The sequence below is a fragment of the Sebastes umbrosus genome, chromosome 5 (assembly GCF_015220745.1).
Source record: "Sebastes umbrosus isolate fSebUmb1 chromosome 5, fSebUmb1.pri, whole genome shotgun sequence".
Classification (NCBI taxonomy): domain Eukaryota; kingdom Metazoa; phylum Chordata; class Actinopteri; order Perciformes; family Sebastidae; genus Sebastes; species Sebastes umbrosus.
This window is the reverse complement of record NC_051273.1, coordinates 3,755,040-3,782,164: the sequence shown is the minus strand read 5'-3', so window position 1 is coordinate 3,782,164 and position 27,125 is coordinate 3,755,040. Positions and strand designations below refer to the sequence as shown.

Below are 27,125 nucleotides of genomic sequence, written 5' to 3'. Positions count from 1 at the left end.
ACCTGCTGTTAGTTTAAAAAGGACCTATTGTGCTAATTTTCAAGCGCATACTTGTATTTTGGGTTTCTATTAGAACATGTTTACATGCTTTAATGTTCAAAAAACTATTTATTTTTCTCATACTGGCCATGCTACAGCAACTCTTTTCATCCTCTATTTGAAACGCTCTGTTTGAGCTCCTCCCACTCTGTTGTGATTGGTCAGCCGAACCAAACTTTTCGGACTCTGCTCCAGCTATGTTCTAACTAGCTTTGTTTTTGAGGGCATACCAAACTAGCCGTTATGCTGGTATTACACAAATGTATTACTTGGTGACATCACCACGTTACGGAAGAAATGGCGGGACTTCAAGCAAGGCGTTTCAGGCGGTTCAGGAGCAGTGTTTATGTGGGGGGAGTAACTCTCTTTGTCGTAGACTTTGGGCTTTGTAACTTTACAGACCTTTTACATGCACACAAAAACTATATAACACACTAAAGGAAAGGGAAAAAGCACAAAGGCATAATAGGTCCTCTTTAAATGTAGAAGCATCTCAGTTTCCCTACATTTTGACAAGAACATGATGAAATCCTGTCACTACTGACACAAAGTGACCGCTCTAAATGGCTTTGGTTCATGAATGTTTCCCGAATCTGAATTGGCCTTCAAAAACATGTATTTGTTGAACTCTGCCCAGGCAGTCTTCTTTGTTATCACACCTTGGCACCTCAGCGCTCCTCATCAGATCAGCCCGCGGCATGCGGCGCTGTTAACCAGGGCAGCTGTCACGGCTGGGACAAATGTCCTAGACCCACTGCCCATTATAGCCTTCTTTATGGAATGGATGAAGGCAGTGAACATGCTGCGAGACAGCAGCAGTGGATAGCTGTGGAGATTGGAGGTTGTGCATGTTGGTGAGCAGGGAGGGTCACTTTGACTGAGATGGAGACTAATTGGTCCACATGGAAGTGAAGTCATTATTATCAGGGAGTTTTATTTGCCTCAACTGTAGCTACTGTTCTTTCTTCTTTTGGATCCTAATGGTGCAGCATACATCATGGAATAAGACAGACAGGAATAAAAAATGGCACCAATCTTTTCTCCTCTGACCCAGAAAAACATGAATTATTACTCAGCAGGTGTGGCACTAGCTGGATGGCCGGTGAAGCCTCTAAGTGGAGGTCTCAGGTTCAATACCCACAACAGCTCACATAATGTCCTTCAACATTCATGTATCCTTTTAAAGTGTCCTTGTGCAAGATTAAGCAGCAGGTAATGTACTCACTTAGTAATTGCAGGCCGCTGCCACAGTTGAAGCTAAATACTTACAATGTAATCTAATAAAATCTGCGGTCGCTGGCACTTTAGTACTGCTGTACCTGTCTGATTTCAACGTACCATCAAACAACGATTTGTGTGATAGCTTACAAAAAGTTATTCCTCATTTTTCATGATGTCCAGCAACACCTGACGCACGTGTCAAATTCCGCTTCAGTCTTTTCAAAATACGTGTTCACAGAAAACAACTTGGTTAGATTTAGGCAACAAAACTACCGAATTAGGCTTAGGAAAAGATCATGGTTTGGGTTTAGATAACTGCGAAAGTGGCGTAATTTAAGAACGGAAGTTACGTGACAAATAAATCAACGTTGATTTCTGGTTTCGCTCGGGGTAGGAACTCCAGTCACCTGGGCGAAATTGTTTTTTGAGCCACCAATCCAGCCCTCCTCCCGACACTGCGTTTGTAGCTCTTTCTACTTCCTGGTTCACATTAACGTGGATTACATACAAATTGATTTTGTAGGTTATATACAGTCATATTGTGCTGATATCATGTAAAGTAAACCGAGCCACGTTTTTTATTGATGAAGCTATCTCTTGGCAAGCAGAGTAGTCAACTGTCATGAACTGTTTTTCATGTTTCCTAATGAAATCAGACAAAACATTGTTCTTTGGTCGTTGCATTTGTGATAAGACTTCATAGCTGAAGACAGAAGACATGCCATTAAGCCCCATATTGGACTCACTTCATAAGCACAGTTAGGCCATTTGCTGTTTGTCGCTAGTCTTTATCAGTAAACGCCCATTGTGTGAACAGACTGGATGCGTGTTTTTTATTGTACTTGTGAAAGATAATTTCTTCGTGTTTCCTCTTCTCCTGATAAAAGAAGCAAAAAATGCCAATGGCCACTCGCGCTGTGGTGAGCCACAGGCTGGCAGGGTAAACCGAGCGCAATTATGCAAAACACAGAGAGTGCAGTCATATTAATAAAAAAACACACAAAAGGAAATGGTGGGAAAGGGACACACGCTGGTGACGAGGGTTTTCAAAGGGTGGAGTTTGTTTTTTGTGTGCACACATGCATGCTGCTGCTTGAGATAGGACATCAAAGAGGCTTCGTCTGGATTTGTATGTTAAAATCCCTTAGAGGTCCGTTGTCTTTAAATGCTAATATTATCAGGCTTTAAACTGCCTAGCTGGCCACCAAATAATTAAAGAAATATAATTATTTTATACGGCTACAGAGATCACATTAATGTTATAGATTCATTTAAATCAACTTCTTTGAGGTTGTCAAAAGGCAAAGCTTGGACTAGAGGGAAACATACGAGGAGAGTGGAGATGACAAAGTGGACAGAAGAGATATGCAACTCACACAGTGTAGCACGACACATGTAGCACCAGCGGGACATTGCATCTCCACTACGTGTGAATCTGACGGAGAGAGAAGCATAAAGCATCTCATACATCTCAAAATAGAATGAAGTTGTGATTTCTCCCTCTCTCTCTCTCTCTTACCTTTTCTGTCCCTCTCCTTCTGGGCTTCCTTCATCAAACATTTGCTCATACATCTAATTTGATCCGGTGTGTGCAATTAAATTCATCAGTTGTTGTTGTTGTTATAGATAAATCGTAACTCACCCAGATTCTCACGAGGGTGAGAATGATGCTCGTTACAAGAGTCAAACTAGGTTTTCAATTTTGAGTCGGAATATTAATAGGCAAGTTTAAGACAGAAAATAAGAAATATGATATATCCTTCTCTCTCAGTGTTCCTCTACATCTCTTGCTTCCTTTGTCTCTCCCTCCTATCCCACGTTCTTGCTTCTCCTCCCTGTCTTTTTTTCTTCCTCGCTTTTTTTCCTACCTCTCTCTCTCTGCTCCGCCAGCAGGATGAGTCTTTATGTGTTCTTCACAGCTCCACTAAATAATAGCTAGAATATGTAATGAAGCCAGCAGGGGCTTGGAAACAATAGATAATGCCACCTAGCGAGGAGCCTCCACCAAAGATGGAGAGGAACAGATGAAACTCTCCTTCTTGCTCTCTCTCTGTCTCTCTCTTTCGCCAGGAGGTACAATTCACAGCCGCCAATGTTGGTTTTAATTGGCTCTCAATTAATTTTATTTGGCTCATTATCTGTCACCCTCCGCATGTTGCTGGTTGTGTTTCAGTGACCTTCAGATGACATTTGTCGAATACTATTTTCATAAAGGCTTTTGTATTTGATGGAAGCATTTGGACCGTCACCAGTTGGCATGAAAACATATGAAATATAGAACATTTCTCCTGATTTAACTGTTTGGTAACAGTCAACAAAAAAAGGGGGCTGTGGCCCACCACCAGCCCTTCAGCATTATTATTTATGAAGCACTGAAAACATTGCAACTTCAGCCTTCCAAAGATTTTATAATTCAGCACGGGGACCGAGGCTGACGAGCCGCTGGCAGAGCTTGCTGGAAGCGTCCACCTGGAGTTGAACTTCACACAGTCCTTACTTTGTGGTCTCCCTGGCGTTGAGGCGGTAGGCTTCTGAGCACATTCCAAGCCACCTGCCACCGGGCTGGCATTTGCTGTTCCAAGCGCACATCAAACACATCCAAATCAGATCCCTGCATAAACGCAGAGCGAGGACTCCACCACCTGCACTCTGCAGGTAGACATTTTCATTTGGTTCACGAGCTATGTGTGCCAAGAACAGCTCCCTCTGGGGGATGAGGATGATCTGAGCTGTAGAGGGAAATGAAGAGGAGGAGGAAAAAATAGAGAGGATTTTCGTAGCTTCAGGTCTTTTTCTGAGAGTTGATATCTATGTACTGACTCCAAGGTGTAAAATACTCTTAGAGTATTAGGCCGTGGCCGAGGTGGAAGCGTGACTAATCTTTTATAATTAAGCAGGATCGATGGTCTCATTAGTGGCACAGCTGAAAAGTGTTATTAGACCAATGTTCCAGAATAGTAGCTTTGTACAACATTGTGTTCACTCGGCTTGCTGATGTGATGGAGTAGGTTATGGTATATTACAAAGCGTCCTGGGCAGCGGCTGGCGTATTGATGCTGCCTGGCTAAACGCTAACGAGCGGCGGTGCTGTGTTTGTCAGTGAGGCCTGGGCTGCAATCTGTCTGCTGAGCCAGCCAGAAGCCCTAATGATATCATCAGGAAGTGCCGTCAACAGCGCTCTAACGAGGAGTGATCTGACGCCCGTTGTTTCACCTCCCTCCTCCGTGTCCTCCACGCCCCGTCTTCTTCGGTGTCGCTGCTGAGCATTTAGGTGCAGATATAAGAGATAAAATCAAAAATGTGATCATATATACAGTCAGTCTGAAACACATAAGGGCTTCATATAGAGCCTTTTACCACAAAATATTACAATATGGGCAAAATGAATGGAGTGAAGAGTAACAAAACACATGAATAACAACTACAAGACAATGCAAATGATTGAAAACAAGCCAATAACAATGGTTGCCACCGGTTTATCAATTCATATGGATATACTTTTAATTTCTCTCTCCCTAAGTGTTTACAGTATATAATATAGGAACAAGGTGTCTTTATTCTGATAAGTAGCTATCGCACAATTTGTAATTACGTGGGGGCTGAGCTGCTAACCTGACCTCAGAACCATCTGAGAAGCCGTCATTGGTAACTGTTTGGGAAAGGGCAGACACTTTCAAAATATACTTAACAGGTGATTGGCTGAACCATCTGTCAATCAAACTCTTGCTGAAACCAAACAGGAGAAGAGCGAAAACATTTTTTCCATCGAGAAAAACCTTCAGTGCTGTTCTTTTCTCTTCTTTCAATGAAGAAATACTCTCCAGTTCTGATATCACTGATGCTATTGCAGCTACGCTAACCTCTTCAGGAGCCGCCATTGTTGTTTAGAACGAACAGTCGCCTCGCGTGTCGGCTCACACACACAGCTAAGCCATGCCCGTAACTGAGCTGTGTTCATTCGGACATGAACTGTATGTTTGGATATTTTTCCATGACCCCTCTTACCCCAACACACAAACACACACTTTCCTTGGTAACACCATGCAAAGTGTGATTTATTAGTCTCCCTTAGTTTTCAGGACCATCTCAACACCATTCTCCATTACCTTTCATCACACGTTTATCATTAATTTGTCCTTACGGCAGGTTTTTTATGAAATATCATGTCTTACATGAGTTGCATACGACGCCGTATTAAGGCCATTTTAGGTAAAACAAATTAATAAATACGGAGCTGGGGAAGAGGGTAATATTCAGAGAAAAAAACTCGGAAAATAGTGGAGTACAAAACCGTGGTAATGAAAAATCATGAGGTATTTTTGTTTAGGAACCACATCGTTTTTTTTTTTTTACCTACAGTGGCATACACCAACATAGCTACGAATTTAGTCCATATTTTTCTTTATTTAATTTGTATGTGTGGATGGCTGAGGCTGGAGAGGAACCATAGCAATCTGCATTAGCATTGCAGAGAGAAACTGTTGTTGACAAAATGCTCCTGAGAAATCCAAGCTATTGTACCTTGCATTAAGAAGATTGTCTGACTCCTTCATGCACCGTCACTGACAAATCGACTAATCACATGCTCCCTGCTCTCTTTCTCTCTCTCTCTTGTTCTCGCTTTCCCCCCTCCCCTCTTGTCTTTGTTGCATGTTGTCATTCTCCAGGTGCCTTGCAGATCGAGAACAGCGAGGAGACGGACCAGGGGAAGTACGAGTGCGTGGCGTCTAATGTGGAAGGCGTACGCTACTCGTCCCCTGCTAACCTATATGTGCGAGGTAGGGAGCAACCCGGTCCAAGAGTCAGGCCAACAAAAAAAATAAAAATAAAAAACATCCACGCATTCTAACTAAAATGTCTGAACAGTGCAGCTCAGCTTTAAGTAGCATTACTGTTGAGCTTAACAAATGATAATTGCTTCCATTCTAGCCCAGCTGTATTTGCACCAAATGTGTTTTGCAAAATAGCATTACCCGAGTACTATAAATCTTTTAGCATTGATAGCATTGCCTGCCCACAATTGTTATTTCATATGCACTGAAACTTCCAAATGTAAAACTATAATTGACCAACTAATGTTCTTCTCTGTTATGATGTTATGCTCCATTTTGTCTTTGAATGCCCTCCCCTACTCGCTCGGAAGGAAATGTGTAGCACAACAAGCCGTATGTCTTTACTTTATCCGTTGTAAGACGCCTTTCACCTGTTACTGTGTGCCCGAAAAAATGTGTCCTCCTCCGTCCAAAGTCACGGAACTCAAAAAGAGTCGGAAAGGACTTCTTTTTGATTAGCTTTTTTCAGGTACAGGAGCACAACGGTAAGTCTTGATTTTGATTGAGCGGCGAGGTATTAGCGTCCACCAATCAAAATCCCAACCCCTTCTCCTCCTCCAGATTTTGGGGGGTAAACGGATTTCCCTGTGGTGAATTAGTCGACTCTTAACACAGTCAGCTGCTCTGTATTACATAAAAAAAAGTTCTCTTGCATAGATTATAAATAGAGCACTTCCTCTACTTTTTCTCCATGGTGTTCTGGAGCATAAATCCATAGTATTCCCCTGTTTCTGCTTTGGGGTATTATCTTTAAATCCTTTTACAGTCAGCAGTAATTTTGTCTGGCATGTTCCAGCAAAGTGAAGATATGAAAAACAATCAGTCACAGAGAGCGTTGAGTTTCATAGGAAACAGGCAATGAAGACAAAAGCCTAACCCTCTACCACTAATGCTAAACGACAATGAATCCCTGTTGAGGGGGCTCTGATAAATTGAAGCAGATGCATTTTCGACATGCATTATTTATATTGTGCATATTAAATAAAGATGCCTCGGTATCTACTCAGTTTGTTCCCTCTGCTGTGTACCAAATAACTTTGTTCCCGATAAATAATTCACGACCCTGACATTATAAAATGGGTCAGGGAGCTGCTTTTTCATTATTATTGCTATTATCATAGCCTGTGAAGTAGCAGCATCGGGAAGAAAAATTCAACTGTGAGCAGTAGAAGGTGAAAAATGGTTCATCGAGATTAGTGTCTCCTCTTGCCAGCATTCATCCTGGAGGCGCACGCTGTCTCCACTGCGATGCAGTGACACTTAATGTCAAGTAGCTATCCACTTTTTTTCTCCCACGTACAGCATGGTGGATGTTAAAAGGGTTCAAATTACAGTCGAGAGCTCTACAGGAATCATTAAATAACAATAATGGGAACGCTTTGTTGACACAGCACTGGGATTATTTAGTAGTTCCTTTGGTCAAAAACACACAGCTATGCCCTGATATCATTTCCAACAATTCATGCAATCTCCATGAACACCGGCTCCATCAGCATGCTGTTATTAGAAGCCGACACAAGGGTCATAATTAGTCAGGTACTTTCACACTATGTTAACACACTTGTTATGCCTTGATGGTGTCAACCTTTGTCTGTTTTCAGTTAACTTTTGTCAATCAATTCTGATACTTGATGTTGACTATGTTTTTGTTCACAAAGCGAAATGCACTCGAGATTAGCAGCTGTGGTAGGGATCAATTTTCAGAAACAAAGCAAAAAATTACAATCCTAAATTTTGGTCTGGGGCATACTGTACTGTGCCGGGGAAAACAGAAACCATAATGACGACGTTACTGATTGGCTTCTAACAAACATTTACCGTAACCGTCTTGAACTGCAGCTGCTAATTTCAGCCCAAACTGTGTCTTTTTTTCTTTTTCTATCTCTCATTAGTTTTTTCTTTATTTTCTCTTTATTTGGTTTCCTTCTCTAACAAAAGCAAATACAGCCACCACAGGAGCCTCTCCTTGTGGCTATATAAGGAGCTTGTGAAATTCTGAATTCTAAGTATGGTACGCTTGATTTGACTCCAGTGGCGCCTCACTATTTTTTTTCTGAGCAGGCGACAGTGCGGCCACTGGGGTGTATCTAATTGTTTTGGTTCAAAGTTTATTTAATGGGAGGGTGGGTGGTGGGGGGGCAGGCAAGTGTACTTTCAAGACGGGGTGTCACTGATAGCAGGGACAAGGGAAAAGGAGAAAAAAAAAGGATTAAAGAAAAGGGAAATGTAGCTGCAGCTAAACACCTTGAGGTGGCTTTTTTTACTCTCTCTGTGTTTCCCCTATTTTTCTCTTCTCCTCATGTCATTGTGTTCTGCATCAACCCCTTTACATCCCTCAGAGCTTCGAGAAGGTTGGTGTGTTTTTTCTTTTTTACTTTTTTTAACCCACATTTGATTAAAAAAAAATAAAAAATTCAACATGTTGAGAAAATTCTAGCTGTATTTGCCTATTACAGAGCTCGACTCATTACTAATTTGACTGACTACTAATCAGTTAATCCAAAGTGCTAAATGATTATGGAAGAAATGTTACTTTATTTCCAAGGAAGAAATGATGAAAAGCAAACCTGATTAGCTCGGGTCTTGTTAATTTACTTTTATGTTTGCATTGTGGGGCCTTTTCTCGTTTTTGCATCCTTTGGTATTGCTTCTGCACCTAAAGGCTTTCTTGCACGTGTTGTCATGGAAACCCAGCACGTGGAAATAACAGAACCCGTTGCATGATGGGAGAATGTAACTGCGCTTGCATGCCTGTACAGAATCCCTTTGGCCGTGTTGGTCTTTTTCTTTCTGCATTCCCAATTGTTTCCTTCTCTTCTTTTTGGTTTCTCAACAAGTGTTTTCCCTGATCCAACCTGATTTTTTGGCTTTCCTTTATTTAGTTTAATTTCTTGTGTTGTGATTACGGTGTAGTGTTTGTGAGTTTTTCCTTTTGTTTCAGTTTTGTTCCTGAACTTACTTTTCTGTTGAAAATGTTATGTCCTTTTTGTGGTTATTTTGTTCGTGAGATTTTGTGTTTCTTTTTTCCACAATGACGCTGCTCTGCTTCTTGATTCTCGGAGTGCAAATGCAAATGCCGAATGAAATACTAAGTGTGTATACAGCCAGTGTTCCTGTCATCTTGTTTGCAGCGATCCATTACTGAAAAAAAATTAGACCTGATTGGGCCTGATTGGGTTCCATGGTGATTTCAGGCAGCCATTAAGGGATGCCATTTACAGTGTCGTGTGGATCAATAACAATATAATGACTTCGACATCACATTCGCTGTTGCTTAGCGGGAGCTCACAGATACTTTTATTTTTCAAATGGCGGCAGCTAGATGTGATTGGTTTCGTTGAGTGACTGCTGTTTGTGTTCCCTTCGCAGTCATGACACTCAATCAAATTATAATCTATTATTCAAAAGCCCTCCTTCCCTAGTACAATCACACACGCACATACACACTCAAATAGAATAGATTTGCAGGTTTATGTGACTAAAGTAATGATGATTTTCTAACTGGAGACAGTCATTTGCTGATTTTTTTAAGCATTCATACTGTAGTCCTACAACAAAAATGAGGAGAAAGCACTAAATGAATCAATGCCAACAGCGTTTTATACTTTTACTTCTATTAGCTTTGTACCAACTTCCTGACATCTCTTAAAATGTTCCACCAAAATATTAGCATCAGCATATGCACCAGCTTTTCCAAGACATGTCCAACTGAATCAGATCTAGCAGGTCACCTGCTACAATGCTTGCCTGTAAATGGCTCCAGTAGTCTTATGAATACATAAGATAAATATATTTTTGGAAAGGAACCGTGTTTTTTGGCTAGTATTACATGTGGCTCAACAAGTCAGGGCAGATCAGGCGTTATCATTCGTTCAGGTAGAAGAGATAACACGCGTCCACCCCTATCAGTCACCTCTGAGAGTGGGAGTATTTGTGTGGCTGTCAAAGTATGCTGATCTCCAGGAGATTATATGGATCTCTGAAAGTCATATTGAAAATGACTTCTGCTCCAGCAGCAAAACAAATGAATTCCCATGCTTTGGCAGCCTTTATTCATCAATAGGAGTACATGTGTTTAATGCAACCCAGTTCGACTGTTATCAGGCCATTAAATAGGTGTTATCGGTCACTATAAGCACCATAGATGTGGGTCAGTAGGGGCCTACTACGTGGTAAAAGTGAAAGTGAAACTTAAAAGCACCAGTTCTAACATGTTGTAAAACTAAATGAAACATTACGTTTTGAACACAAAGTCTTCTTTAGGTTTAAGCAACACAACCACTTTAAGTTTAGGTAAAAACATTGTGTTTTGGCTTAAAATAACTGTTTCAAAAGTGAAACTCAATGCTTGTGAAGACGAAGACAACAACACATTGTTGGTTTCACACGGGATGCAAACCCCAATCTCTTGGCTGAAAAGCCTGTGTTCTGGGTGAAAACCTAATATTGGGTGTAGTAGGCCCCTATTCACCCACTTCTATGGTGCTTATAGCGACAGATAACGCCTATTTAATAGCCTGATAACAGTCTAATCAGCCGGGAATCTGCACATTTTAAGTCTTCTGCTATTGACAAATTTGGAGCCCGAACCTAATTTGCTTAAGGGCACCTCTACATTTGTCATTTACCTACCAAGTATATGCAAGCCAGCAAGAGAATTAGAATTGGTCTATCTTCTTAGCTCATTTGCTTATCAGGAGTTTACATGAGCCACACTGAGACCCAAAATATTAGTAAGAGAACCCCCTAAAAAATATTCAATGTTAGCCAGTGTTTTCCTAGCTGATATATTTCTTCCCATTGCACCAGCCACATCATTTTGTCCTTAAGGCAAGTCATTAGACAAATACATATAATCATCCCCTCTGATCCAGCAGTTATCTCAGACACAAATGAGGGTTTCAATTCCAACACCCTCTATGCACCAATTGGCTATCAAAACACCTCCTATCAGTAATTGTAACAGTCGAGTCTGTGAAAGCCGCCATTCAATAATCTGCCCTCCACATAATAGTGTGCACAAAGCATGGCACAATCCCACTGTAAGAAACGGAGCATAATAAAGCCTGACAATGTCTACATTTATATCTAATCAGAAGTCCTCAGAAAGACAGTGATGCAGAAAGACTGCGCTGTGATGTACGCATGTGCATGTTTGCCCTCCTCCAATGGTATCTTGCCTGATTTTGAATGTGCTTGCATGTCCTGCTATGCATTTGTGTGTAACGTTGGGAAAGAAAGCTAGATTACACCTTATATGTTCTCACTGGCCAAAGCAAAAATCCTGCCATCTCTATTAGATGTTTGTCTCAAGGAGTCCTGAAGTTTAATAGCCACCCCTCAACAAAAATCCTTAAGTGCATTTATTTTTCATTCAAAACAAAAGTTTCATTACCTCTTATTCTAATGCAAATATACGAATACACTCTCTTTCTCAATCCGACTGATATTATATTCACTGAAGGGATCACCACAGTGAGGGGACATCATTCGGCTGCTTGTCACCTACCTATAGGACAATAGGAAATAGTGATACACTCTGAAATCCCCTCAATCCGCTGCTTGCTATTGTTAGATACCCCTGCCATGATTCCCTGTCAGTTTCCTTTAGGTAATAATTTCCATTTTGATGAGCCACCGATAGCGACTGTTTAGCATTGGCGCAGCCAAGGTATGTTAATATGGGCCGACCCCCGCGGCTTATAAATGCCGTGGGCCGCACCCAGCAAGTGTGACTAAAGGATCTCCATACTGCGCCTGTGTCCTCAGGCAGCAAGAGGGTGTAATCTCAGCTTCAAGGTGACACTAAAGGCTGCACATTATTTTGGCTTCCCCCTTCATTTTGGGGCAGCAAAAAACTGCCTCACCAAAATGGCCGATAATGTCCACCTTCTGACCTCTGTTTTTTGGCACAAATCCCTCCACAACACCGCCCACTACTAGACTTAGTGCAGTACTCTGGCGTTCTCTCTCGACTGCTTTCCACCTCGTCCACTGTGAGGCTTCTTGTCTTTTTCTCCACATTGGGGCTTGAAACAAGATTACATGTTGTTAGTAGTCCAAATGAAAGGTTATATGTTTTGTTTTATTATCTCTCGATTCCAAATGGGCCGGCTGTGCTCCTGGTCTCTGTCAATGAGGAGCCTGTCTATGCAATTGGGATTCTTTGTTTTCTTTGTTTCGCTGACACTAAAATTGAATTAAGCATAGGATAGCATAGGTGCCACTCACACACGTACACGGCTTTTGAGAGCTTACCGGACCATTGGCAATTCAGTTACATCTGAACATTCAGTCATTTCATACAGGCCCATGTCTAGCTAATGATTCATTTGCATGTGATACTGACATTTCGAAGCACAGTTAATGTTGTTCCCCATCGTGGCTACTGGGTTTTAAGATTTATCGTTGTCTCTCCCAAGATATAGTGTAGTGTACTAGCGCATCAGCTGACCTTGAGCTCTTGATCTTCTGTTGTAACCTTATACCAAATGTATTTGTGTGTCAGACACACTGTGCATGCTGTCGACACGTAGACTCTCCCCCAACTTTCCATCTTTTTTTCCACTTTAAGAAAGGAAGTTTGGCTGGTGTTAGTTCCCACATTACCCTGATAGTGTAGTCACTCAAAGGTGAATGGAGACATCTTCTTGTTGGGGAGACCTCATTCACTTCGGTCCATTGGCTGACCTGAGCCCCAGGGAGAGAGGAACACCATCAGACACACTGTGATTGGACATTTCCCCCTTAAAAAAAAAAACAGTTTGCCCTATTCAGTTTTCACCAATCTTTTTGGATTGAAGGCCAAATTCAAGCAGAGACAAATCATAGCTGAAAAACATCTAATAGCATTGATGCATACCTCTTTGTACACAGCTGCACTCTGGTACTGTCTATGCTGTTCGGACTTAGTTCTTTTTGTGGATTTGTTCAGTTTGATTTGTTTCCTCTTCGTTTGATTTTGTGCGTGTGTGTCTGGAACAATGCTATATTTGGGAATGGATGGCATGCTTGGATGGGCTTGGGTGACATTTTTTTTGGATTGTATTGGTTCCCGGGTGTCTGCCCGAGTGGATGGGGGCGCACCTGTATATGTCACTCATGCCATAGCCACACCCATGCATGTCTGTGTGAGGAATGGGCTGCCCTTTCACCTTTGTTAGGCTATTTCTTTTTTTTTTAATTGGACCAATTAGAATGCAGAGATATATTTTCTCTACTAATATGATGGGCTTTGTGGGCCTTTTTTCCAGTTCAACATGTTTTGTTTTAGAATATCTCCCATTTGGATGTCCTAATTATCCAATTGTTCCTGTCACAATGAGACAAAGCATGATATCTCAACCAAAAGGTCATGCGTCCCGTTGTTCAACTAAATCTTTGTACTGTCAGATCAGGTTATGATTCTTTGATATGTTTTTCAACTGATTTTTTTTTCAATCATGTTTGCTTCTAATGGAAGCATTTTACTTAGATTATAATATATGGAAATTTGACATTTTTTTAAGGACAACCTTTTTTAATCTGCTATTGACCATTTTTTCTTGGTACATTTTATGCCGAATCAGTGTGTGAGTTTGTGTACCACAAAAGAGCATTTCCTCAAAGGTCAGCGATGAAGTTTTTGCCCTCAAGGTCAGGTCGTGTCTTGCCCAAGGTAGCAACATAATTGGCATTAACAGTGAATTACAGGACTTGCATGTAGACTAGTACAGAGAAGGATAAATGAAATGTCCCTACAGTGGCAGCAGAAGATCTAATAGACTATTATTATTAAAAAATATTTTTAAAGCAGATTGCAGCGGTTTATATTACTAGATATGGCATGGCTGTTAAAAGCCAGTAACAGTAGATGCATTTTGACATACTGCTAGCTAGCATGCTTGGCCCGTGCAGACTACATGTGAACATGCTGTATGTACATTTTAGTGGTTATTTCGGTGCTCAGGTCAGTAAATGTCAGTTCTCTGGTAAAAGTGTGTGTAGGTGATATTTGTGCCTTTAGTTTGTTGGAAAAAGTGTCCCATGCAACGATCATATGAATCCCATTTGGATCGACACGGTGTATTTTGGAATGCTACCTATCCTCGATGCCCCTCTCAGTCCCCTACCCCCCTGAATCTCCCCCTCCGTCCCCACCCACCACACACACACACACACACCTCACATCCGCCCACACTACGACTTCCCAGGTTGCATTGAGGTGCAATGTTTAAGGCGGGGAGGAGGGGAGGTGTAGCTGATTCTTGTTTTTAAGCCCCAGTGTGTGAGACCTCCAAACCCACTTTGAGCCATGGTCTTTTTTTTTGGTTTTGTTTTGATTTGATTTGATTTAGAATCACAGTCTCCTTACTCTATCCCCCACTTATGCCCTCCTCCTCCTCCTCCTCCTCCTCCTTCCCTTTCTCCGACAACCCAAACCCCCTCCCCTTTGCGTACTGTACAGTATGTCTGCGTGCCCATCCGTCACTGTCTGTCTGCCCGTCTCCCTCTGTCTGTCCTCTTGTCTGCTGTCTTGCTGCTCGAGTCTGTTTTGTCCTGCCTCGTGTCTTGTCTCTCGTCCCTGTCTTTCCCGTCTTGTCTATCTGTCTGTCTCTAAGTCAGCTCTTCCATTTGGTTCATCATTTTTTACTACTACATCTGGACCACTGTGCTTCTCTCTCTTTGACCTTCTTGCATCCCAACAAACATTTTGACATTGAACAGATGTAGATGTTTTAAAAGCTGTTAAAATAGTGACACATGGAGGTTACAGACCTCCGGTAGTCCATAGCTGTTGTCTCTATCTTTTTGGTATGTTTTTTTGTTCAAAATAAGTTAAAGTCTTAATAGTTAGCTTTTAATGTACCACAAGAGGGTTCTCCCTCAGCACGAGGTGGTACCGATAACCATCAGGAATGTAAAACCTTTATTTCTCCTATGATTATATACAGTATGTTGGAAGTTTGGCATTTGACCGGCCAGCAATATGGGCAATTCTCCAAGTCATCTTGCTCTAATGTTGCTCACCTTACATTCATATAGGCAAGGAAAATCCTGCATTGTAACACTTAGATCATTTCGTGCTCATTTAGTGCTGAACTTGGCCACCTCTTGCATGACACTATTTGTCAAGTGCTTGCTGGGATGCCTCTCATGAACACACAGTGTTTTCGCTAACTCATACTCTCTCACTTTCTAACTCTCGCATACTGTACACGCGCACACTCATAACTACGCAGAAAATATATACATTTATGTATATACACATACACACACATTGCAAGTACACAGTACCTTCCACTGCCCTTCCTCTGCGTCTCAGACTCATTATCAACCTCCTTCCACTCAATTCCTATCCATGAGTTTTGAGGTCCTTAGCGGTCATTCTGCCTTGACTCATCTACCTTTCTCTTTCCCTTTCCCTCGATCTCTCTTTCTTGTTCTCTGGATTTCTACTCCCTGTTGATCCAGTTCTGTTTCTTGACTCCAACACTCTGTGATAGTAGTCTCTCTAGCTATACAACTACCAGTTCTTTTTCTATGTATTTCTAGGCACACACCTTGTTCCTCAGTACTTATTTTGTGTTAACTGGGACTGCGATGTGACAATGTGCCACCATCACATTTCGTCACATTTGCTGGAGAAAAACAAAGTTTACACAGCACTGAAGTGGGTTACCCCCCCTTCACCCTCCTCCAAACCTTCCCCCCTCTCTTCTTCTTCCTCTGTCACTCTTTTGCTCCTCTGTTCCCTTTTCTTCCTCTCCTCAAACGCTTTATCCTCTATCTTGTATTTCTTCTTTCCTCTCCAATCGTCTTTTGTCTGGGCATGCTAGCGACCCTTCAGTTATATTCCTCTATGCATTTTATCTCAATTTTTATATCTGATTTTGTTATCATTTACTCCTTAATTTACCTCGGTCTATTTATGCATGCTGTCTGTGAAACTGATAGCTGCATCTATCAATGGAACCGTGTCAGATCTTAATAAGGCTTTGTCCAGTGGATCTACCCTAAACCACAAAAATCTGATTAAAGTTTCTCATCTTTAAGATACCTAGGTAGAAGAAGACAGGTGTCAAGTGCAAACCTCCGCTAGAAATGTGTTTAGAGATCTCGTAGAGATGGTCAATAGCCCAGTAACCCTACACTTCCTGTGCTGTGGGAGAAGCCTGTAATGGCCTACTTCCTGTTTGGCATGTGTGCCTGAGAGGACAGGAAGTTCCAGGTTGCCATGGTGGCTTTATGTGATAGCATTATCACATTGGCCTTTACACACCTTCATACTTCGCGATCAGGTTATGCTGTAGTTGTATTTATATGTCAGCAGTTCAGCTCCAAAGATGAGAAACTCGTAATAGATTTTTGTGTCTTTAATTGTGCTGTGATGGGTCAAATATTGGTCAATGGAACCTTGTTGCTATGAATCGTTGCTTTATTGTTAATCTACTTTGTTGTTGAAGCAGTTCTGTTAGTTTAGTTCCTTCTCATTATTTGTATATTATTTATGTTTTGAAAACTTCTTTTACTTTGTGTTTCAGTTCACATGTACCATGTTGAACCTTTTGTGTTAAGTAATTCCTTGAGAAGGGTCCATTTTCATCGGCCTCTCTTGTTACCTCTCTCTTTCTCTCTTTTTTTTTGACTCCCTTGCCCTCTTTTGTCATCCTCTCCCCTTCCTCATGCCTCCTCCCAGTCCGGCGGGTGCCTCCTCGCTTCTCCATTCCGCCAACGAGTCAGGAAATCATGCCCGGCGGCAGTGTGAACATAACGTGCGTGGCGGTGGGGTCGCCCATGCCTTACGTCAAGTGGATGCTGAACTCGGAGGATTTGACGCCGGAGGACGAGATGCCGGTGGGCAGGAATGTTCTCGAACTGAGCAGCGTCCGTGAGTCCGCCAACTACACCTGCGTGGCCATGAGCAGCCTCGGCATCATTGAAGCTGTGGCGCAGATCACCGTCAAATGTAAGAGATAACATATACACATATAAGAAGAGTCTGAAATGATGTGCAGAAAACCGCAGCTACAGTGTGTATTGATGTAATATCCTTGGGGCATTGTGAGAGAAGTTTTTAGTCACTGTCATGACCAATTCCATCCTGTTTTGTCACCGTAACAGCTCTCCCCAAGCCTCCAGGTACCCCTGTGGTTACTGAAACCACTGCCACCAGTGTGACCATCACCTGGGACTCAGGCAACCCAGACCCTGTGACGTACTATATAATCCAGTATAGGGCCAAATCCCCAGACAGCAAGTTCGAGACAGTGGACGACATCACCACCACGCGTTACAGCATCGGTGGCCTCTACCCCAACACTGAGTATGAAATCCGCGTCTCAGCAGTCAACACGATCGGCCAGGGTCCTCCCAGTGAGCCAGTAGAAACCCGGACTGGTGAGCAGGCCCCTGCCAGTCCACCGCGAAACATCCAGGCCCAGATCATATCCCAGAACACCATGATGGTGCGCTGGGAAGAGCCAGAGGAGCCCAATGGGCAGATCAAGGGCTACCGCGTTTATTACACCATGGACGACTCCCAACCCATGAGCCTCTGGCAGATCCATAATGTCCAGGACAGCATCATCACCACTATCCAGAGCCTAGCTCCTCAGGAGACATACACAATCAAAGTGCTAGCGTTCACCTCTGTAGGAGACGGACCCTTCTCAGAGCCAATCCATGTCAAAGTACTGCAAGGAGGTAAGGATATGAAAATATTGAAATATTCTTTTCTTCTCTTGGTGTCGTTGAATTTCCTGTCTGTCAACTTTACGTACAATAGGCACCTGTGTAATGTTCAAACCAAGTTAGTTTAAGATACAGAAACGGGCAAATGCTACATATGTTCTCCAGCCTTTTTCTGCTTAAGGAGAATACTTTGACAACCAAAGAAGAACTCCTGCAGTTGTTTTTGTGCATCTGCAGCACATTTTCTGAAACTTTAGACTGTGCCTGCTGCCAAAGAGACAAGTGTTCTCCCCCGCTGTGCAAAGTTCACCCACACATCTGCAGCCTGTGCAAATGATGACAAAAGTCTGTTTGATCATGGCGGTCTGAGAGAAAAAAAAACAGTCACATTTGAGAAAGAACCAAAATCTGAGAACTCACCATCAGCTTGAGCAAAATGACTCCATCCATCGTTTTCCTATAGGGCAAGGAGGCACATCCAACTTCAGATGCCCTACAATAAGTAGAGCACTTTGTACCATGCTTTCCACTGGGGCACAAACTTTTGTACTTCCCTATAACCTTTTTCTCTCAATTTAATTCCATCTAATCCTCTGCCGTTTTATGCCAAATCTCATTATGCTCATCATGTTAGTGTGTAGATAGAAAATATGCTCACTGAACAGGAAAAAAGTACTTCATTGACACATTCTTATGACTTTTTTTCCAATGGTAATTGGGCATTACCCCTCCCGTCTGTATAATATTAATTCCCATGTCTTAACCAATTTCTGATAACATTATCCTGCAACAACGTCCTATGTTCTTCAGTTCCAGGTCAACCATCCAGATTCGAGGTTGGTGCTGTGTCCGACACCAGCATTGAACTGACCTGGCATGCCGCCTATGACAAAGAAGGAATTGTAAATTATGAACTTCGCTACATGGAAGGCAGCTTTGGCACCCAGGTAAGAATTTTGGTTCCTACCTTTTGCACTGAGAAGTGTACGCCATCCTTTCATGATCCAACATGACATTCCTGTGCAACCATTTTAAATCACTAACATTACTCTCCATCGATAGATGAAGAAAACATTTGGACCCACATCTTCATTTGTTGTGGAAAACCTCCGCCCAAACACAGAGTACCACTTCTCCCTGGCAGCCATCTCTATCAAAGGCATTGGAGCCTTCACCAATGACATATCACAGAAGACCTTGCAAGCCAGTATGTAGCCTTTTATTCAGTTTTCTCTCCTGTTCTCTTTGTGGGTTGGATAAGAAAGGGATTTTCCCCAGTGAAGCTGTTAAACGATGTTATGCTTTTACTGATTTGAATTCTAACAAGGTTATGTGCTTTTTTCCTTTTACTGGAACTTTAATTTTCTCTGATGTCAACTGCATCATCACCTTTGAACTGTGACTGTGTTTTTCTCAGACATGATCAGGGTTCAAAGCTGATTCAGAAATAACGAACTACATAACAATCTGACATTAATGCGTTGTTGAATTCTTCTAATGTGTTTTTTGCATTTGATCTTGATTTTGTTAACCTCAATGCAACAATATGACTGGTATTTTCTACCTTATGCTAAGCGACAATTACACAACGAATGGTTTGTTTTTGAGTTAAGGTTGAAATTAAGCTACAAGAAGTCACTTTTTTAGGGTTTTTACTGCACTTTCATTTTAGAATTTATTTTCTAATGTGACTCTGGTGCCAAATATGCATGCAGTGTACACAACACTTTCAAACAAATCAAGTCTACATGGACTGACTATTGTGGCAGTTTCTTTATTTCCCTTTCACTTTTGTTCATATTTGCTTTTCCTTTGTCAACAGCAAGTGCACTTTCTTCCGTGTGACAGAGACACAAAAAATGTCAGCTCTCCTCTAAGACCGCCAAGGCTCTCGTATGAACTGTATTCAGATCGGGGAATTTGGGGTTGAGTTTAGTCATCACAGAAAAAAAAAAAAAAACCCTATCAGTATTCGCATGCCCACTGCCTGAATGTATTCCAGTATATCAGTTCTGCACTGATTATTTTATTTTACAGATGGCAGGAACACAACTGAATAATTTAAACCAGCCAGCTAAAAATAACAGGAGTGATATAATAACTCACAAGCTGCAGAGAAAGAAAATACACACAGCTCATCCAATCAAATATCCAATAGTAGCTTAAGGACTGTTGGGATGACGGGGTATGAAATTTGTGTCTTTTGGGTTTACACAGCACACAAAGATTAACAATGATGTTGTGCGTTGACATTTAATAAATTAATGGTAAAATACATGTAGCTGGATTCAGGGGATTATATAAGGACTGGTCTGAGCCAGTCGTTGTGGATCCTGCTGATAGTCACAGGCATGTATACATACCTTTACTGGGACATAGGAGAGCCATGGCGGTGGGAGTAGACCTCTTTTAACACATTTTCTGTTTCTACCAGTGCAACTTGTTGGATGTACCCCCCATCTGGGCTGTGGGGGCTTTGGAACAACCACTTCACAGTTCTTTTTTTGGCACTGCTGGGCAGCAGAGCTACACAGACAGTGCAGAGTCACTGAGGAGAGCGCCAGTTGCATGCAGCATTCACTCCTGCCCACTGGGGGTGCTGCTGAGCACCTATCACTGCACCCGTTGATCTTTGATAAGTCCAGGCATGAAAATACTTTATGTTCATCCAGCCCCATTTCTGTCTTGGCGTCTCTCGAGTGTCTGTACGCATCCTCACCTGTCGATGTGTGTTTGTGATATCCCTACCTCTGTTTTTTGCATTTGTTCTTGATCGGTAAAACTGCAAGCTGATTAGATTGGATACACTACTCTCCTCCTCTTACATCACCCTGTTCCAGCCGTGTTTCTCTCTCTGCCACTTGTTCCCCCAGTGCAATGGAACAAAAGCTCTCCTTGGAATGGCTTGACGTCTCCTTGCTCACTTTGTGTCCTCTTCCTTTTACGTTTGAGTCTTTTGAAAAAAAGTTTTTGAGTTTTATTTATTTATTAATTTCTATTACTTTCTGGGTTATCCAAAAGAATATTGGTTTGACATCACTCCAAACAGTAGCTTGCTGCTATTTCCATCTCTCTGTTGGGTTCTTGCATGAACCCAACTCCACTACAGCCACAAGCAACTACAGAGCAGACAGCACTGACATAGCCTCGCCCCGTTGAGCACATACTGGGAGGAAAATAAGTCTAACTGATGGCTTTTCTCAAGGCTCTACTCGAGACCAGGGGCTCTTACTTTCAGCTGCTTCATCCATAAAATTACAGTGGATAGAAAGGATAACTATTTGTTGATGTTTGTGTCTGCCTGAACACCACAGAAATGTGATACTACTGTCATGGAAATGAGGGTCAATTTATGTTCGGATAAGTAATCAACTTAATAAATATGACCCACATGCTGCAACCTGGTCTCACGGTAAGGTGTATAAATAGCACGGCATTACACGGACGTTACCCTTGTCATGAGGATGCATTCTTGGCTATTCGCGTGTCATTTGTACGCCACGCAACATAACTACGTCCGCAGTTAGAATTAGGCAACAAAACCACTCAGTAAGATTTAGGAAAAATGTCATGGTTGGGCTTAAAATAAGTATGTAAACTAAGCAAAATACGTACCGAAACAACACAACATAAGTAAGGAAATCAGGTCTCAAACATCACTAAAAAACACGTGACTAACGTAACTTACAAAACAAAAAAACGGTCTCAAACACGGGTCTCCTGTTTGAAAGTCCTGTGTTTGTTGGACCCACCCACCATAAGCAGTCTTTCACACTTTTTATTCTCATCACTAGCTCTGAGCGTAGCATATTCACGCAGATGCATTTACATTACAGTCAGTACAGACTACATGGCGTACGAATTACACACCAAGAGCAAGAAAGGCGTTCTCTAGATGCCTTGCGAATTATCGTGTCATTCATACGTCCCTCCGTGTGAGCAGGCTGCCCACATAAGTGCTCATATCCACGACATGATTATCAAATACTCTCTGGCGAGGTTAACAGCCATCTTTATCTTTTCTATCCATTCTACTTCTATTGTTGCACCTTAGGCCTCATTGTTCCTGGTCTTTCTCAGACAATTTTTTTTTTTGTAAATGCTTTTATCAAGAGTCCCTTCTCAAGCAAGTGTGCGATACATCCATTGGTTTCTCTCTGCTGAGGTCAGAAAAGTCACCGACTAAGTCAGACAAAGCAAAAGGTTTCCCACAACACAATAAATAACTTGATCTTTTGGATCCTCTGAGGTAAGTGATTGTGTGGTTTAGGGATTCAGTCTGCCGTAACCCTTCTCAAAGACTTTCAACATAATAATTCAATTCACCGTTGAAGTGTTTTTTTTCTGAAACACCAACAGAGAACTGGAAGCATAGAGTAAGCAGTCTTTACACATGACACGGTAAAATATTAAACATGACATGTCTGCTGTTTGGCTCCTCTTACAGGTCAGGAATAGCAGCATCCAAGTCAGTAAAGAGCCCTGTGACATATAAAGCTGTAATTGAGTGTATTCCCGGCGCAGTGTAACATAAGTTTAAACTGTCAGCCTTTTGGGAAAACATCAGACAAAAACATATTGTATAAACAAAGAGCACATAGGCTACACACGATACACACAATGACCTCGAGTTCAAGGGCTATAAACTGGCACAAGCCAGACTCCCGAGTACTGTACGATCACACACACTAAGAAAAGCCCCCCACATACACAGTAGAGTAGAATAATCTCACACCCTCCACTACGCTATAATGAGGAAGCCTTATTTACTAGTTGCTTGACTGAACTCACTGCACAGATTAATGACATGTTAAGGAAGGATCACAAAATACACAAAAGAAAATGAAATATGCTGCATTAAAAAATAAAAAAAGCCTATGCCAGTTGGATTCTTTCATCCAAAACCCATTACAGAGCAAGGACTGCGTACAATTTTAATATTGTTTCATTGACTTTTGGCATTGTTAGTGCCATGTTCTACTCACAGCGCTAAAGAACAACTTGGATTTGAACCCAATGCAATGTCAGGCAGACTGGAACCCTTTTCCACTAAGTAAGAAGAAAGTCAGACAACATGATTTCCCTGTTTGCTTTATTGTCCATTATCTGTGGTACAAAATGTTCGCAGATTGTTGAAGTTTGTGCTCAGTCCTAGCAGCATTACCAGGGGCTATTGTCATGGGGACTACTCTGTCAAGAACTCGTGAAAAGTCACTGTAAAAAAATCAATAATTCTCGTGGATCTCAGACCTTTGATTTGATTCATCATGAGTGACGCCAAATCACTCTAAAATCAAAGAGCATCGCAATCGTTTCATTGGCTTTTCTTGGTCAATATTACAGCAGGCTGAAAAAATTCACGAGATGTCACTGGCGGCAGTAGCCCTCATTCAGAAGCAAGGCCTCTTGGGGTATGCTGTCATAGTCAGACCAGGTTGAGAGACCGCTTTTTGTGAAACCGTTCAGACGTGGCCGTAGTGGGTCCACAACCCGAGAGCTGGGAGGACTCCCAGTGTTCTTTTAGCCGTTACCCAGTTGCAATGGCGTGCTCGCAGGACCTAAGACGGACCCTGGGAGTGGGTGTTAGAGGACTGCAAGGCCCCAGAGTGGCAGATAAGAATCCCATTTCATAGCGTCAGAATTAATTTCATGCTCCGCGATGAGCTACGAGCCAGGCCCTTGGATTGTCAGGCTTTGTTACACATTTAGATTATACCTAGAACCTGCCAGTAGCCAGTCAAGTGCTATCTCTCAAATTAAAGTGGCAGATTCTAAATCCTCTGTATTTAGCCAAACAAGCAGTTTAGCCCCCCCACTTACTGTAATTGCAGGAGGTTTTTAGATATATTGGAATATCTGTGAGAGCCACAGCGTGGCCATTTGGCATCGTGGGGATTAATTCCATAATGATCTATGAACATCCTGTCATTCCAGGCTTGTAATGAAAATCAAATGCAGACATGTGCGTATACTCTGATAGCAAAAAGCACAGGCTATGTGTGTCATTTTAAGAGGTGACAACAGACATTGAGTAATGGCCTGTGTAGCTAAAGAGTGTGTGTAATTTAACACTGAAAGCACTTTTAATCTGAAGGTAGTCATGACGATTAGGTATGCCACCCAGTACTTGACATTACACACTTTACACCCGGAGCTCTTAGTCATATCACAACAGGCTAAAAAGTCAAAGAGAAGGATATGAATGCAGACATGACTAATTATTTGTCAAATAGCATTTATGAAACTCTTTCAAGGAAGCTTCAAAAGAACCTCAAGTGAAGCATTAGCTGAGTTTCTTCTTTTGTGGTCGTATAGTTCTTCTATCCATAATCCCACCACTGGCCTTCATGGGATATGCACTTTATTAAAGCTGCGCCTCAGCCAGTCTTAAAACCGTTATCAGGCACGAGGGTGCCTGTGCACTGCGATAGCCCGGCCCCTGTCAGATTTGCAGCCCTTTTTTCCGCGCCACAAAGATTGAGAACTGAGCAATCATTCTTGACGTGGACAGTTTTGCAAATACAATATGAGCGGGAGGAAAGAAGCTGAAAGGCTCAAAATCCAGTAAGACCGTAAGTAAATAAGCACATTGGACACAGAGAAGGGTTTGGGAACTGTGGCTGAGGTCCTGCCCTATTTGTTGTGTGCTGGAACATTCAGTCTTCACTTCACTGGGAGGAGGCCCTTTTTTATTTTATTTTATTTTTTTAAAGCTGTTCTACCCAAAGTGACACTGCAGTCAGAACACTGTCGTTAAACTTTTATGAATACAGAAATACAAGCTTTCCGTCTTGCTGCCTCTATTATTGTGTCTTCTCAAAATGGCTTTACGAAGATACATAGGCACACGGCTATGAAATGGGATTTATTTGAGCAAATTTTTAACACAGATGGTTGTCACGGCCAAGTGTAGAAGAATAGAATATCTTGGGAGTGGGTTTTTCCCCTGTGGCTTCCCCTCTCACAGTCTTGTGGACCCTCCGGCCCAAAGATACATGAGTATAAACAGCCCCGGCGACAGCACGGAGCCAACTCTCTCCCTCTCAATGACCCCAAAATGGGTCCAAAACTCACTCTCAATGAGTCAAAACTAAAGAAGTGATTTACAGATTGGAAAACGGGGATATATTTCAACACTTGCGGTTGCTTTCTGAGAGGGAAAGTGTTGCAGCTCACTGGCTATAGAGTAAGCACGCTCTGTAGTCAGGTGCTGGTGGTAAGAAAGTCTAAAAGATTTAGTATTTGTGGGAGTCAGGTACGTATGATGCAAACAATGCTTGTGATTTCTTTTTTGTTTGTTTGTTGTTGTTTTTTTACAAGTTAAATGTTTTTCTGTTTATGCTGAGTATCTTGTTTTTTTCATGTTTTCTCCTGAGTTGTCATTTTTGAACCTTAACTGTTGTTGTGGTTCTTTCTTTCGAGTCACCTGGGTTACAAAGAAATTCATTTCCCAGTACCCTCCTTCAGCTCATCATTTATTTCTTCAGCCTTTGTTTTTGGAATGAGAACATGCTGCTTGTTTCCATGGGTTTCATTTGAGTTTGTTTCCTAAGTTGCTGTGTGTTGAACGCCCTTTTTTTCTGATGGTATTTCATTTTAGTTTTTCGATTATTGTGCTGTTTTTTTTTTTTTACCTTACATAACAAACCAAAAATGTAATAATGAACTAGGTTTGTCACACCAAGATGGACGGGATATATTCTCATACAAAACCAGGAGGATAGAGGAAACCCGACTCGGATAGAAATATTTTCATACATGTCCTTTTATCCGTATAATACCAAACTCTGGATGAGAAGTGAAACGTTTTATCGCTCCCTCGCACAGCACACTCTCTGGACGAGCACAAGCTGTGTGTAAGAGCTTGGCACAGATTAGAAGCGAGAGGCACTGAATTTGATTTAGAAAGTTCACAGATGTGTAGGTTTTAATATGTTTTGGAAGAACACTTCAGACACAAATAACAGCCACCGTGTTGGAAAGCTTTTATACTGTTGCAAATTAAAAAGGACAGACTACACTACCTCCCTGCTACTGTAGCTTATACGTAAGAAGAAATAACTTGTTTGAGCTTAATTTGACTGAAAGTTCTGGTGCAAAATTACAAATGCCTTGTTAAATCATGCTCGTTCAAGGGGAGGTGGATATGACAATGTTTGCCAGAAATCTTTATCAATTGGACAAACAATGTGTATTAAACATAATTAGAATATATGCATCTTATTTTTATGCTTACTTTATGGACATGACGGTATGTTATTAATCCTCATGTGGATAGCCGAGTGGCTTAGTGGTTGCAATTATTGCAGAGACCCTGAGGGGGAAAATTAGTTTTTTTTTTTAGTGCTCCTAACTTACCTGGTTGTTAGTTTTTAGTTTTTAGTTTTTAAGGACTTAAATCTAAGCTCTGTGTGCAAAAATAGAATACACAATGGATATGTTCGTTCCTGTCCATCTGGCACTGCACCGTGAAACGATCAGAATATTGAGCACAGGCTTTAACAAGGATGACATGAGCAAGACAGTGCAAGAGCATGAGCAAGGTAGTGCAAAATTCAACACCATGAAGCGTTTGATTCTTCTTAATGGCAAAAAAACGACCAGAACCCGTGCTTGTTATCCCACAAGGGGAGCCATCTTGATTCATTATTACACAAGCTCGTGCCATTGTCCTTTTTATGCCTCTTATGTTGACATTTGCTTGATGATTGTATTTTTATTTGAAACATATTTTGCCTACGTCTTTTTTTTTGCAATTTTTTGTTTGTTACTCTTATTGCTTTTTATTTTATCCTTTTATCATTTTCTTTATCTCTCCCATCTTTTTATTTTTTTGTTTTTCACCCCTGCCTTCCCCTCCTTCCCCCGTCCTCCTCGTCCTCGACCCCCCCTTCCTTCCTGTCCTTTCCGCCTCACCAGAGCCCTCAGCCCCCCCTCAAGACATTAAGTGCAGCAGCACCAGCTCCACCAGCCTGCTGGTAAGTTGGCACTCCCCGCCTTTGAAGAGTCAGAACGGTGTCCTGGCGGGGTATAGGGTGCATTACCAGGTGGCGGGCCCGCCAGAGGGCGGCGGTGACGACGGGGATCCCGCTGAGGAGCCCACAGTCCCTGCCTCTGAAGAGCAGGTGCTGCTGCAGCGGTTGGAGAAGTGGACCCAGTACCACATCACTGTGGCCGCCTTCACTGTGATTGGGCCAGGCCCTGAGAGCGAGCCCCTGATCTGCCGCACAGACGAAGACGGTACATGAATCTTTAAACTTAATGTAGAAAGGAAGGTATTAGTATTAGTTATATGGAGAGTGTGCTGTTGGCTGTGGATGTTTATGTTTGTGAAGAAATTGTACATGCGTGTGCAGTACA

General features: G+C 42.0%; 1 protein-coding gene across 16 annotated transcripts in view; it reads left to right on the top strand.

Annotated features, from left to right (window-relative positions):
* The window catches only part of ptprsa (protein tyrosine phosphatase receptor type Sa), a 278,620-nt gene that overhangs the window by 180,567 nt on the left and 70,928 nt on the right, over window positions 1-27,125 (top strand). For 7 of the 16 annotated variants that reach the window (XM_037769724.1, XM_037769713.1, XM_037769717.1 and 4 more), the window contains 7 exons: window positions 5,928-6,038; window positions 8,432-8,443; window positions 16,771-17,040; window positions 17,196-17,777; window positions 18,576-18,712; window positions 18,828-18,972; window positions 26,685-27,005. In XM_037769724.1, coding sequence (XP_037625652.1) covers window positions 5,928-6,038; window positions 8,432-8,443; window positions 16,771-17,040; window positions 17,196-17,777; window positions 18,576-18,712; window positions 18,828-18,972; window positions 26,685-27,005 — 1,578 coding nt within the window. The remainder of the gene's footprint in view (window positions 1-5,927; window positions 6,039-8,431; window positions 8,444-16,770; window positions 17,041-17,195; window positions 17,778-18,575; window positions 18,713-18,827; window positions 18,973-26,684; window positions 27,006-27,125) is intronic. The other 9 variants (XM_037769716.1, XM_037769714.1, XM_037769722.1 and 6 more) reach the window with 3 other exon arrangements.